The sequence below is a fragment of the Eschrichtius robustus genome, chromosome 8 (assembly GCF_028021215.1).
Source record: "Eschrichtius robustus isolate mEscRob2 chromosome 8, mEscRob2.pri, whole genome shotgun sequence".
Taxonomy (NCBI): domain Eukaryota; kingdom Metazoa; phylum Chordata; class Mammalia; order Artiodactyla; family Eschrichtiidae; genus Eschrichtius; species Eschrichtius robustus.
The window spans coordinates 105,892,377-105,907,969 of record NC_090831.1 but is presented as its reverse complement, the minus strand read 5'-3'; the positions used below and the strand labels follow the sequence as shown (position 1 = coordinate 105,907,969).

The 15,593-nt window shown below is 40.8% G+C and overlaps 1 protein-coding gene across 1 annotated transcript in view; it reads right to left on the bottom strand.

Annotated features, from left to right (window-relative positions):
- Positions 1 to 15,593, bottom strand: part of SND1 (staphylococcal nuclease and tudor domain containing 1) — a 432,660-nt gene that overhangs the window by 353,970 nt on the left and 63,097 nt on the right. The window contains exons 5-9 of the mRNA XM_068549395.1: positions 8,955 to 9,115; positions 7,767 to 7,858; positions 6,986 to 7,144; positions 5,602 to 5,708; positions 3,229 to 3,319 (exon numbers count right to left, since the gene is read on the bottom strand). Of these exons, the coding sequence (XP_068405496.1) occupies positions 3,229 to 3,319; positions 5,602 to 5,708; positions 6,986 to 7,144; positions 7,767 to 7,858; positions 8,955 to 9,115 (610 nt within the window). The remainder of the gene's footprint in view (positions 1 to 3,228; positions 3,320 to 5,601; positions 5,709 to 6,985; positions 7,145 to 7,766; positions 7,859 to 8,954; positions 9,116 to 15,593) is intronic.

Sequence of the window (15,593 nt, the reverse complement as noted above, 5' to 3'; positions counted from 1 at the left end):
CTGACATTTTTTCTGTAGCACGATTTTCTTGATGAAAGCAGCAATGCCTTGGTTTATTCTGGCTCAAGCTCCTTATATCATATCAAGGTACTCTGAGTAGGACTGGTATAGATCAAGGGTCAGCAGACTTTTTCGGTAAAGGGCCAGATAGCAAATATTTTAGGCTTTGCAGGCCATATGGTCTCTGTCACAACCACTCACCTCTGCCACCGTATCACAAAAACAGCTCTAAACAATATGTAAATGAACAGACGTGGCTATGTGCCAAATTACTCATGACACTGAAATTTTAATTTCATATAATTTCAATATGCCACAGAACTTTTCTTCTACGTAAAATCCATTCTTAGCGCACAGGCCACACAAAAACAAGTGACGGGCCAAATCTGGCCCGTGGGCCATAGTTTGCCAACCTCTGAGATTGACAGTATGATCAACTTTGTTTTAAAAAAAAAAAAAAATCTGTGTCATAGTAACTTCATCTAGTATGAGTGTTTTTCCTTCTTTTTTATGTTTTTTCCTGTTTTAAAAACAAAAATAATGCTGAAGAATTTCCAAAATTCAGTAAGTTTCAAAAACCATTTATCTACCTATAAACACCTTTTTCTCTCTACTCTCTGAACAGGTCTACATCCAAATGACCTAAATTTATGTTTAGGATACTACAGGATCCTTAATCAGTTGGCTTTTAGAGGCAATCTCCTCTACTCTGGCATTGTAACAAATAAAACTTCATTGTAATTAAAAACAAAAGCAAAAAAAATGCCTCACCCTGTTTTAAAACAAAACAAAAAAGACAAAACATAGATTCTAGGATCCTGGATTTTTAAAAATGGAAGACATGCCCTATAAATGTTCTAAAGCTCTCCTTTTTCTAGTTATCAATAAAATCATATTCAAGAAAAATGCAAAGCCACTGACTCAATCGTTTAATCCTTTAGCTAAAGAATTTTTCTTCAGCAATGCCTTAGTTCCCCAACCAGCCAAGGCCCCAAAACCCTTCAAAATCTGCTAGGTTTCTCTACAAACTCAACTTCAACTGAGGAGGGGCTGCTAGGGACAGTACAGGATAATGAGACCCTCCCAAGGGTCATGTACATCACTAATATCACAGATGCCCAAAGTGATGATGGTGAAAAATGGAAGGCCTGCCTCCTTGGTGAGTGAATGATCATCCTTTCATTGTGCAGTATAGTCTTTAGAACAGATTATAGGAAACATAAACACACCAAGTAAGTTTCAGTTAGGCAAAGCAGCCATGTCCAAGTTTCCAAGCTAGTATGGTCCTCACACAAAGAAGCAGGGGTCCATTCTGGTCTTCATCAAGATGTGGAAGATGCATAGGGAGTATCCAACCAGGGGCTCCTCCCACTAATGTCCACTAAAAGTCACAATTATACTTAACCTTACAGCTGCTTAGAGACCATCTACCAGAAGAGGGAAGGGGCTGCTTGAACATTCTGTGACCTACTACTTTGGGCATCATAAAAAAGAAAGTGAAGAAATTCAGCCAATTCCTCGGAGACTTGTTAAAATTTTACCATTCTAAGAAAAAGCATTCCAGGATTTTTCAGCCTGACACTGCCACCTAGTGGCTTTGCATCTTAAACTCACTATTAGACATTTTTAGGACAGCCACTTCTCAAGCTCAAGGATATGGATATTTAACCACTTTAAGTCCATAAAGACAAAGCTTCCATTATGTCTTGCCAAAAGTAACAGTAAGTTAAAAACACTAGCAATTTTGGGAAAGCGAGGTCTACTACAGATTCTAACACTCAAGGTACCAAACCCCACAATGAAGGAAAAAACACTTTTATAGCACTCCTGCTGGACCCAAACAATCTATCCAGTAGCTCTAGTTCACATCAGAGAAATCCATCCCAGGACACATCAGTGGAGAGCCCTCAATAAAACACATCACTAATTATTAGAGAAATGCAAATCAAAACTACAATGAGGTATCACTTCACACCAATTAGAATGGGCAACATCAGAAAATCTACAAACAACAAATGCTGGAGAGGGTGTGGAGAAAAGGGAACCCTCCTGCACTGTTGGTGGGAATGTAAATTGATACAGCCACTATGGAGAACAGTATGGAGGTTCCTTAAAAAACTACAAATAGAACTACCATACGACCCAGCAATCCCACTACTGGGCATATACCCTGAGAAAACCATAGTTCAAAAAGAGTCATGTACCAAAATGTTCATTGCAGCTCTATTTACAATAGCCAGGACATGGAAGCAACCTAAATGTCCATCGACAGATGAATGGATAAAGAAGATGTGGCACATATATACAATGGAATATTACTCAGCCATAAAAAGAAATGAAATGGAGGTATTTGTAATGAGGTGGATGGAGTTAGAGTCTGTCATACAGAGTGAAGTAAGTCAGAAAGAGAAAAACAAACATCGTATATTAACGCATGTATGTGGAACCTAGAAAAATGGTACAGATGAACTGGTTTGCAGGGCAAAAATAGAGACACAGATGTAGAGAACAAACGCATGGACACCAAGGGGGGAAAGTGGCGGGTGGGGGTGGGGGTGGTGGGATGAATTGGGAGATTGGGATTGACATGTATACACTGATATGTATAAAATAGATAACTAATAAGAACCTGCTGTATAAAAAATAAATAAAATGAAATTCAAATATTCAAAAAAAACCCAAAACACATCACATTAGAAAAAATTCATATCCACAAGAGTCCCAAAACAGAAAGAAGAGAAATTTGAAGTCATATATACTTGGGCATAAGAAATCTGAGAGGGAGTTCCCTGGTAGCCCAGTGGTTAGGACTCGGTGCTTTCACTGCCATTGGCCCAGGTTCAATCCCTGGTGGGAACTAAGATCCTGCAAGCCGCGTAGCTTGGCCAAAAAAAGAAAAAAGAAATCTAAGAGAATGTCATTTGCTAAATGGACAGAACCTCCAGAAAATGAGATAGATTTCAAGGGGTCAATGTCTACAACTTTAACCCATGAACTTCTAATGAAGTTATGCAAATTCAAGGCAAGAAATTTAAGTTCTTACAGTTTCTAAGTCCGCTACAATAAATACACACGTGCATGCAATCATGCACACACATCCATGCAAGCCATGCAGTGGTTTGCCTTAAAATAGAAATGCTTCAGCTCTCGACTGATTATTCAGAGCTCTGTATTATCACTAGCCTGACATCGTCCACAATGCATCTCCAGATGCTGAGAATGACTCACCTTGGCAACAAACTGCTTGTCCTTTTGGTCCAAATTAGCAGTGGGAGCCACATAGTCTCTCCATATTCTCAGCCTGCGCTCCTTGGCAAACCTGGAAACAAAGCAAGGATGCAAATCACTCAGATGGACTAGGTCAACAATGGAATCCACCATCACCACAGGAGCAAACAGCACAGAATCCTATCCTATCTCATAGACAAGGCACCCAGGAGAGATGGCCAATCAAACCTGAACAAAGCATGACAGCCACAAGAAAAACTGTACAGCAACTGGAACTATCCAAGATGCATATATAGCATAAACCCATGGCTGATAGGCTGAGGTCTGGGTGTACACTTTTCTGAGTCTGGACAGTACAAGTCCACCTCAATAATTAGCTCTTTTGGCTTATCAAGTACCTCCTGAGCGATTACTAAATGCCAGGCGCTGGAATGATGAACACAGAGCAACTACTCTCTTAAATGGGAGGGAGAACACACACATCTAACAAATATATTTTTTAAAAAGCATAGGCCTGCTCAATTTCCATTTGAATTATAAAAAGGTTGTCAGCAACCCAAATCCCACGTGGAAAACAAGAACAAAATTGTCACTCTAGTGCAACTAAGGATTATGAAAAATGGACAAAAATCCAATAGAATTTCACTGCCAGAAGGTAAAAAATCACGTTGGCAGAAATTTGTTTTAGACTACTAAGCCCAGGAGACATTTTTCGAGTCAGACTAAGAGGGAAAGGGAATATGTGCAAAGATTTTTTAAAAAATTATATATATATACACACACACATATATATTTTATATATATATATATATATATATATATATATATATATCAGTGAAAAACTGTCAAAGTATTTATTTAGAAATAAATGGATGAAGGGGAAAGGGACTACTAAACTATTATTTCTGAAAACAGTATTGCAACTTTTAAAAGCAGCATGTAGTAGTTGTAAAGCACACGAAATACTTCAATACAGATTTACCAACAATGCAAGCAAGTCTAACACAGCATGCGAAACAACAGGCAAGTAATCATATCATTGAAATATGATTTGCATTCCTTGGTCTAAACCTGTTTTTTAATGATGAGCACTCTTAAAAATCTCTTATAGATGTTATAAAACATGTAGAAACTACTGTCACTGTAACTCACTTTCTTCAGAGAGAGGCAGGAACTTAAAGAATGCAAAAAGAACTACCAACCAAAATAACAATTTAGAATAGACTTACAGGATTTTCTGAACAACAATAAAAAAAATTGAGCATCACGAAATAATCAGAGGTATCTGGAAGGCTGTGCTTGATAAGGGTATTGTATCTTTCAAATTTAATTGTGGAACATAAAAATACTAGAAAATCTGTACAATCATTGTGTTTTTTCAATCAGTCTACCTTTGTCAGGCATGCCATATCAAATGGCCCAGATAAAAAATTCCAAGTATTTCTGCTTACAGGTATAGAAAGCTGTAAAAGAGCTAACAAAGGGGAAATACAGTCATTTAATTCACGTTCTTGCACATCTCTTAGCTGTGTACCTCAAAGGCAAAAATGTGAAGGTATCAAGACCGTTGTAGTCTTATGACTCTGAAATAAGCCACACAGGCTTGAGCAGAATGTTGTCACTAGTGGTCCTGGCCTTCTACCTAAATGTATCGTGGGAGGCAGTTGCTGGGACTTTGAGAACATCATCTCTATTCATCTACCTGCTTCATTTTCTTCCATCTGCTCCATCAGGAGCATCAAGTTCACCTATATACCTGGAAACACTTTGAAACAGCCACTGATCTTGGCAATATCCAACTATCATTTGCCTGGAAATCAGTTATTGCTACATCTGCTTTAACCATGAGGCACCTAGCCAAAAACACCTCACAGTTGCATTAGCATTTATAACTACAACATACTGTTAGATAAATTAGGGCATCAGGCCTCACAACAACATTGGATAGTTCTGTTTGGGGACCCACCAGCTCTATCTTTCCATCATATGCCTAGCTCCAGCCTGTAGGTCGGGAAGTAGCTGATAAGCTATTTCACTGTCCTCAAATAAGCCTCAAGTTTATTTCATTTCAAATGCCTAAAACCTGGAATTTAGTGAGGGGCTTGGAAAAACAGTGTACTGAAAACACTAAGAAAGCAAATCAGGTGAAGAATAATGTCTGAGTGAAAAATCTAGGCCCTTAGTATACAGCTCTGAATTAGACTGAACCTGGAGACTTACAAGTAAGCCACCCCTCTCTGAGATCCTGGCCTCTTTTGGGATTTCCCTAATCCTTTACACTGACATGGATGGGTGAGAGAAGATCCCTAGATTTCTCCCCCTGAAGATCCCTACCAAGATCCTTGGCTGGAAGGCTTCCCCGACAGACCTTACCTCTCAGCCGCTCTCAGCTTTTCTGCGCCCCGTGTGTAAACTGCAATCGACCAATCCACACAGCGGGCAAAACCTTCCTTCAGGAGGAGCTCTGTGATGTTGCCATTCTAAAAAACGAGGCACGTGAGAAAGCAGGCATAGATTATATTCTATTGCAAGAGAATCCATTTCTCTAGACTTCTGACATGATTAACATTGCCACAATCTATTTTGCAGTTTAAAAAAAAAAAAAAGAAGAGCCATTTCTCTCATTAAGAAATCAGCCATAAGAGGGGAGATGCTGCTCTGCGACTCCTTTCAACAGCCTTGGCTTCACATCCCACAACGCCCAGCACAGTAACTCTCACTTAACAGGGCTAGGATAAATGTTAGCCGCGTTGAATGGAATTGACGTTTCAATAGCTCTTCTTGTGGGCAGAGGATGTTAATCTTCAGTAGAGATTATACCTATTATTTCCTTCCCTGAGATCAGCACTTACTCCCCTTTTCATAAGGGGAAAGCTGAAGGAGAGGCTGAGTAAGGGATAACTTAAGTTACATTTTGCCCAGTGAATTACAGTTCACACTCTACTGTGACACAGAGCCAGCCATCTGGCAGGGCTCTGGCAGACAGCTAGCACTCCAGAAGAAACAGACATGACCTTGGCACATTCCAAACCAAGCCTCCCAGCCAGCCTTCCACAACTGCCATCATGGAAGAATTCTTTAGCCAAAGAGTAACAATAGTTTACTCTGTATTGGATAGAGGTTACAATAATGAAAATCTACTTAAACTTGGGTGTTAAAAAACAAAGTCATTTCCCATCCAAGAACACCCCACCTACCAAAGTATACAACAGAGTAAAACTCCCAATAGTCAGAACCACAAGAACTTAAAGAACCTAGTTCCTACTCAAAAGCAGAGTTAGGCAGTAACTGGCTAAGGCCTGGAACAGTTTTTCCATAGACTGGTTTCCTCTTCATAGTTCTACCAAAACTCCACATAGCTAACTTCTAGACCTGCATACAAACCTCACCAATCCCATCTACAAGCTTCATCACCACTTCTCATTGATGTGGCAACCTCCCACCTTTCTTATTGACAAGCTTTAGGACCAGCCCTTGGGAAAATATGTGCTAGAGTCCTTCCTCCCCTTATGAACCCAGTAACAACTGAGATGAGTTTTCTAAAAGTACAAAGTTGCAGATCTGTCCAATTCTATCAGGTAACTGATAACACCCTAGAAAAGGCCTCAAAATCAGTAGATGATAATCCTGCCAAGATATTTCAGTGGCTCATAAATACAGAGAGGAAGAAGAAAAGCAAACTACAACTCTTCAAACCCCAAGTGGAACCCCCCCACACACACACCCCACGTGGCCCAGTCTGCACAGGCACACTCACTGGATGAAGGATGGTACCCAGAATGTTCTGGTTGTGGCAGCTCTCCAGAATGATCTGGACATCTCTCTGAAGCAGTCGAGACTCGGTGAAGAATTTGGCTTCTGCGGCAAAAGGTTCTGGTGTTTCATTGCCATCTGCCTCCCGTCGAAAAGTTGGGCACTAAAGCAAAAGTAACGCGAGTGGGTGACGCAGCCTAATGTGAGTGCTGGGCTCGCTCAGGCCACAGGGAACCGTCCAAAAAGCACAAACCCCACAAAGCGGAGCTTGGAAAGGTCTCAAATCAGGTCTTCCAACCCTTTTTAAAGCATACTGATAAAATGCAACTAGAAGTATCATCATCTCACACTTCTTGGTAAAGCAAACAAAACTCATGTTACCATGGGGAAAATCATCTTAATTATATCAATACTTGAAAATGACCCCTTGCCAAGAAGAGATTCACCACTGCCTCGCTTTAAATCCCTGATTATTTCTTTAATCAAAATGGGTATTTTATATTGACGAGCCACACTCAACAAACTTCAGAGCCTCCCATCCCCTCCTCTCTAGGTTTCAACAATCTCAGCACAGCCCACTCCAAACAGACCCTGAGTACTTAAAAAATAAAGTCTTATTTGATCTAATTAGAACTGTCCAACTGCAAAGTTTAAAGTACTCTAGTCAATGTTAGCGGCCCATACAAGAAAGAAACAGTACATACGAAGTCCCCAAGTAGAAGAGTCTGTCACTGAACGCTTCCACAAACCCTATCACCACCCCGTAGCCCAATGTATGATCTGACCTTGATCCCTGACAGCATGACCGTGACCAGGTAGTAGTCGGGCAGGAGGAGGGCCCTGACCACACTGCCGTCCCGCACGTGCTCGATGATAGCTGCATGACAGAACAAACGCCTTGAGTCATAGCAAAAGTCGTGCCAAGGATAAACAATGCCCAATCAAACTGCCCGGAATGCAGTTCCTCTCCCCCAAACCCCAAGAAAGCATCCCGCCAAGAGGTGACGAAGCACCGGTACGTCACAAGTGTTCACACAACAGACTCCTGCCCAAACTATTCCTGGGGGATTTGGTTCAGACAAACTTCTACATGTTTTGAACCTTCTGGGACGTCATGGCTTATACCTAAGCAAACTAGCTTACGGATAACAAAGCTTATCTGTGTACTGAGTGCCTGGCAAAAAAATAACAACAATTCAGGATTGGTAATAATTTTATTTTACTAAGTCTGTAAGTTAATACGATCTCAAAGTAGGACCGAGAACTATACAGAATGTATGTGTGTGTGTGTGTGTGTGTGTGTGTGTGTGCATGCATGCACGCACATGGGCACACGCATATGTGTTTAGCTATACACAGAATACACATTTCTTTTTTTTTCTTTTTTTTAAATTTTTTATGGCTGTGTTGGGTCTTCGTTTCTGTGCGAGGGCTTTCTCTAGTTGTGGCAAGTGGGGGCCACTCTTCATCGCGGTGCGCAGGCCTCTCACCATCGTGGCCTCTCTTGTTGCGAAGCACAGGCTCTAGAGCGCAGGCTCAGTAATTGTGGCTCACGGGCCCAGTTGCTCCGCGGCATGTGGGATCTTCCCAGACCAGGACTCGAACCCGTGTCCCCTGCACTGGCAGGCAGATTCTCAACCACTGCACCACCAGGGAAGCCCCAGAATACCCATTTCTAACTTGAAGTTTTGGGGACAGTATTTAGGTAGAGAAAACAGGAAGATCCCCCATGTGCAAAATTACCAGCGATTTACTAGCTTGTAGCCGCAAAGGACTAACCTCAGCAAAGTACATCTGATGCAACCTATATGAACTGGATTCAAGCTCCCTTCCAAAATACCAGGGTGTTGTTTTACCCTGAACAATTTCCCTTGGGTATTAAAGTAGAATTGGTTTTATGAACCTTCAGAAGCTCAAGAGCAAACAGAGAGGAATCACCCTGAGTCACATCCGTCTTTTCCCGACGGCCTCACCGTTAACGGGCTTCTGGTGGTGTGAGTCCACAAAGTGCCTGGGGTTCTCAATGGTGTACTTGAGGTCCCGCAGAGTATGTGAACCGTTCCCCTCGCTCCACATTCCTTTCTTAGCTGCTTTTGCTTGCTCCTCACATTCCGAAAGCCGGTTCTGCTCGGGACTGGGATGTGAGAAAGAATAAACACATGTGGTTAGTGAATTCACAACACAAACATCAGGCTCATCTTTGATTCTGGGTTTCTTCAGCAACTTCTCCCCTTGAAAAGACCAAAGAGTTTGTTTCACATCTGTGGCTTCAGACCCAGGCCTATAAACAGAAACCCATCATGAGTGCAACTTCTGGATTTCAGACTTATTCCCTCAAACAAAAGATTCAATCATAACAGCATTTAATGAGAGTATCCAAAGAACACACGTCTCGGTACTGCCACCATCAGTGATTACAAGAGAACAAGCTGGTGTCTCAGAAGGGAGCCGCTCCAGGAGGGAGAGCTTCATTTAACCACCCCAGATTCAGGAACTAGAATCCAGGTAGAGCTCAGCAGGACACAGTGCAGGGAAAGTGACTAAGAACCACCCTTACTCCCTGTTGTCTGCAGAACAGGGCTGGGGAATGCAGAACAAATACCATTACAGATAATGTCACCCCAAAACTACTTACACATTCAATAAGGCCAGCTAAGCAAAGCAATGTGAAGATGGAAGACTCCTTCATTAGACAGGAAACCAAACTACATACAAGAGCAGCCAGAAAATCAGTAGACAGACTGGAAAAAAACCCCAAAAAACCACCCAAAACAACCAAACCCAGAAATGGCTCTGCTCTTCTCTCTCTCATACGTATCTGAGCTGAAGTGAACCTGGAAAGCCTTTCCACGATGTCAGCGCCTCGTTCCATCAACAGCCACCTGCAGAAACTGAACCTCCCACCTTGATCAGTAGGGATTTTCAGCAGGGACTCCTGACCTACAATTTCTCAAGCCAGAAATCCTCAGTACTGCTCGGTCCCTCCTCCCCACAAAAAAAAAAAACAAAACAATCATCAGCTTCAGAGATCCAAAATTGCTGCCAGAATTACACAGGGGGAAAAAATATGTAGCTCGAGATAGAAGCAAACATTGAAACTGAGAAAAGAAGGCTTTAAATCAACACAACTTCAGAGAAAAAAGGATTGGGACTCCAGGGGAGATATTTTGTTTAGATGGTACAATACTGCTTTGGGCTTTTTAAAAATTCTTCATTCTGGTTACAAACTGGATTCCAAAAAACACTGCAACAGTAATCATGCCAGCAATTGTCCTTAAGATACAACTTTGGCATGCTTCCAAAATCAGGACCTGAGACAAATGTCGTAATAAAACAAATTCCCACATGCCCACACCCCAATTATAAGCTATAGCCAACGACTCTTTGGAGTCAGAAAGGACCAAACAAGTATATGGTGAATGACTTGACCACAAAGTCTGTGAAGGCAGGAAGGAGGCAAACTGCACATTTTGGCCTTTGTTCCTCCCCATCATTGGTACAATTCATGCAAAGATTTATTTAAAGCTTCTTCTACAGCTACAGTCATAATACAACAAGGATTTAATGATTTAAACAGCATCTTTAGGGAGTTCCCTGGCGGTCCAGTGGTTAGGACTCTTCACTGCCATGGCCCCAGGTTCAATCCCTGGTCAGGAAACTATGATCCCACAAGCCGCATGGTACAGTCAAAAATTAAAAAAAAAAAAAAAAAAAAAAAAAAAAACCCCAGGATTGGTTCAAGATGGCGGAGTAGAAGAACATATTCTCACTCTGTCTTGCAAGAGCACCGAAAGCACAACTAACTGCTGAGCAATCATCGACAGGAAGATGCTGGAACTCACCAAAAAAGACACCCCACATCCAAAGACAAAGGAGAAGCCACAATGAGACGGTAGGAGGGGCGCAATCACAATAAAATCAAGTCCCATAACTGCTGGGTGGGTGACTCACAAACTGGAGAACACTTATACCACAGAAGTCCACCCACTGGAGTGAAGCTTCTGAGCCCCACGTCAGGCTTCTGAACCTGGGGGTCCAGCAACGGGAGGAGGAATTCCTAGAGAATCAGACTTTGAAGGCCAGTGGGATTTGACTGCAGGACGTCAACAGGACTGGGGGAAACAGACACCACTCTTGGAGGGCACACACAAAGTAGTGTGTGCATCAGCACCCAGGGGAAGGAGCAGTGACCCCAGGGGAGACTGAACCAGACCTAACTGCTAGTGTTGGAGGGTCTCCTGCAGAGGCAGAGGGGTGGCTATGTCTCACCGTGAGGACAAGGACACTGGCAGCAGAAGTTCTGGGAAGTACTCCTTGGCGTAACCCCACCCAGAGTCCACCATTAGCCCCACCAAAGAGTCTGGTAGGCTCCAGTGTTGGGTTGCCTCCGCCAAACAACCAACAGGGAGGGAACCCAACCCCACACATCAGCAGACAAGCGGATTAATGTTTTACTGAGCTGTGCCCACCAGAGCAACAGCCAGCTCTACCCACCACCAGTCCCTCCCATCAGGAAACTTGCACAAGCCTCTGAGATAGCCTCATCCACTAGAGGACAGACAGCAGAAGCAAGAACTACAATCCTGCAGCCTGTGGACCAAAAACCACATTTACAGAAAAATAGACAAGATGAAAAGGCAGAGGGCTATGTACCACATGAAGGAACAAGATAAAACCCCAGAAAAACAACTAAATGAAGTGGAGATAGGCAACCTTCCAAAAAAGAATTCAGAATAATGATAGTGAAGATGATCCAGGACCTCAGAAAAAGAATGGAGGCAAAGATCGAGAAGATGCAAGAAATGTTTAACAAAGACCTAGAAGAATTAAAGAACAAACAGAGATGAACAATACAATAACTGAAATGAAAAATACACTAGAAGGAATCAATAGCAGAATAACTGAGGCAGAAGAACGGATAAGTGACCTGGAAGAAAGAACAGTGGAATTCACTGCTGCGGAATAGAATAAAGAAAAAAGAATGAAAAGAAATGAAGGCAGCCTAAGAGACCTCTGGGACAATATTAAATGCAAAAACATCTGCATGATAGGGGTCCCAGAAGGAGAAGAGAGAGAGAAAGGACCCGAGAAAATACTTGAAGTGATTATAGTCGAAAACTTCCCTAACGTGGGAAAGGAAATAGCCACCCAAGTCTGGGAAGTGCAGAGAGTCCCACACAGGATAAACCCAAGGAGAAACACACCGAGACACATAGTAATCAAATTGGCAAAAATTAAAGACAAAGAAAAATTATTGATAGCAGCAAGGGAAAAACAACAAATAACATACACGGGAACTCCCATAAGGTTAACAGCTGATTTCTCAGCAGAAACTCTGCAAGCCAGAAGGGAGTGGCATGATATACTTAAAGTGATGAAAGGGAAGAACCTACAACCAAGATTACTTTACCCGGCAAGGATCTCATTCAGATTTGATGGACAAATCAAATCTGACAAGCAAATCAGACAAATCAGACAAGCAAATCTGACAAGCAAATCAGACAAATCAGACAAGCAAAAGCTAACAGAATTCATCACCACCAAACCAGCTCTACAACAAATGCCAAAGGAACTTCTCTAAGTGGGAAACACAAGAGAAGAAAAGGATCTACAAAAACAAACACAGAACAATTAAGAAAATGGTAATAGGAACATACATATCAATAATTACCTTAAACGTGAATGGATTAAATGCTCCAACCAAAAGACACAGGCTTGCTGAATGGATACAAAAACAAGACCCCTATATATGCTATCTACAAGAGACTGACTTCAGACCTAGGAACACATACAGACTGAAAGTGAGGGGATGGAAAAAGATATTCCATGCAAATGGAAATCAAAAGAAAGCTGGAGTAGCAATACTCATATCGGATAAAATAGACTTTAAAATAAAGAATGTTACAAGAGACAAGGAAGGAAACTACATAAGGATCAAGGGGTCAATCCAAGAAGAAGATATAACAATTATAAATATATATGTACCCAACACAGGAGCACCTCAATACATAAGGCAACTGCTAACAACCATAAAAGAGGAAATCGACAGTAACACAATAATAGTGGGGGACTTTAACACCTCACTTACACCAATGGACAGATCATCCAAACAGAAAATTAATAAGGAAACACAAGCTTTAAATGACACAATAGACCAGATAGATTTAATTGATATTTATAGGACATTTCAGCCAAAAACAGCAGATTACACTTTCTTCTCAAGTGCGCATGGAACATTCTCCAGGATACATCACATCTTGGGTCACAAATCAAGCCTCAGTAAATTTAAGAAAATTGAAATCATATCAAGCATCTTTTCTGACCACAACGCTATGAGATTACAAATCAATTACAGGGAAAAAACATACAAAACACAAACACATGGAGGCTAAACAATATGCTACTAAATAACCAAGAGATCACTGAAGAAATCAAAGAGGAAATAAAAAAATACCTACGGACAAATGACAATGAAAACACGACAATCCAAAACCTACTGGATGCAGCAAAAGCAGTTCTAAGAGGGAAGTTTACAGGAATACAAGCCTACCTCAAGAAACAAGAAAAATCTCAAATAAACAATCTAACCTTACACCTAAAGCAACTAGAGAAAGAAGAACAAACAAAAGCCAAAGTTAGCAGAAAGAAAGAAATCATAAAGATCAGAGCAGAAATAAATGAAATAGAAACAAAGAAAACAATAGCAAAGATAAAAAAACAAAAAGTTGGTTCTTTGAGAAGATAAACAAAATTGATAAACCATTAGCCAGACTCATGAAGAAAAAGAGAGAGAGGACTCAAATCAATAAAATTAGAAATGAAAAAGGAGAAGTTACAACAGACACCGCAGAAATACTAAGCATCCTAAGAGACTACCACAAGCAACTGTATGCCAATAAAATGGACAACCTGGAAGAAATGGACAAATTCTTAGAAAGGTATAACCTTCCAAGACTGAACCAGGAAGAAGCAGAAAATATGAACAGACCAATCACAAGTAATGAAATTGAAACTGTGATTAAAAATCTTCCAACAAACAAAGGTCCAAGACCAGATGGCTTCACAGGTGAATTCTATCAAACATTTAGAGAAGAGCTAACACCCATCCCTCTCAAACTCTTCCAAAAAATTGCAGAGGAAGAAACACTCCCAAACTCATTCTATGAGGCCACCATCACCCTGATACCAAAACAGACAAAGATACTACAAAACAAGAAAATTACAGACCAATATCACTCATGAATATAGATGCAAAAATCCTCAACAAATTACTAGCAAACAGAATCCAACAACACATTAAAAGAATCATACACTATGATCAAGTGGGATATATCCCAGGGATGCAAGGATTCTTCAATATACACAAATCAATCAATGTGATACACCATATTAACAAATTGAAGAATAAAAACCATATAATCATCTCAGTAGATGCAGAAATAGCTTTTGACAAAATTCAACACCAGTTTATGACAAAAACTCTCCAGAAAGTGGGCATAGAGGGAACCTAACTAACATAATAAAGGCCATATACGACAAACCCACAGCAAACATCGTCAATGGTGAAAAACTGAAAGCATTTCCCCTAAGATCAGGAACAAGACAAGGATGTCCACTCTCACCACTATTATTCAACATAGTTTTGGAAGTCCTAGCCATGGCAATCAGAGAAGAAAAATAAATAAAAGGTATACAAATGGGAAAAGAAGAAGGAAAACTGTCACTGTCTGCAGATGACATGATACTATACATAGAGAATCCTAAAACTGCCACCAGAAAACTCCTAGAGCTAATCAATGAATTTGGTAAAGTTGCAGGATACAAAATTAATGCACAGAAATCTCTTGCATTCCTACACACTAATGATGAAAAATCTGAAAGAGAAATTAAGGAAACACTCCCATTTACCATTGCAACAAAAAGAATAAAATACCTAGGAATAAACCTACCTAGGGAGACTAAAGACCTGTGTGCAGAAAACTATAAAACAATGATGAAAGAAATGAAAGATGATACCAACAGATGGAGAGATATACCATGTTCTTGGATTGGAAGAATCAATATTGTGAAAATGACTATACTACCCAAAGCAATATACAGATTCAGTGCAATCCCTATCAAATTAACAGTGGCATTTTTTACAGAACTAGAACAAAAAATCTCTAAAATTTGTATGGAGACACAAAGGACCCCGAATAGCCAAAGCAGTCTTGAGGGGAAAAAAACGGAGCTGGAGGAATCAGACTCCCTGACTCCAGACTATACTACAAAGCTACAGTAATCAAGACAATATGGTACTGGCACAAAAACAGAAACACAGATCAATGGAACAGGATAGAAAGCCCAGAGAGAAACCCACACACCTATGGTCAACTAATCTATGACAAAGGAGGCAAGGATATACAATGGAGAAAAGACAGTCTCTTCAATAAGTGGTGCTGGGAAAACTTGACAGCTACATGTAAAAGAATGAAATTAGAACACTCCCTAACACCATACACAAAAATAAACTCAAAATGGATTAGAGGCCTAAATGTAAGACCGGACACTATAAAACTCTTAGAGGAAAACATAGGAAGAACACTCTTTGACATAAATCACAGCAAGATCTT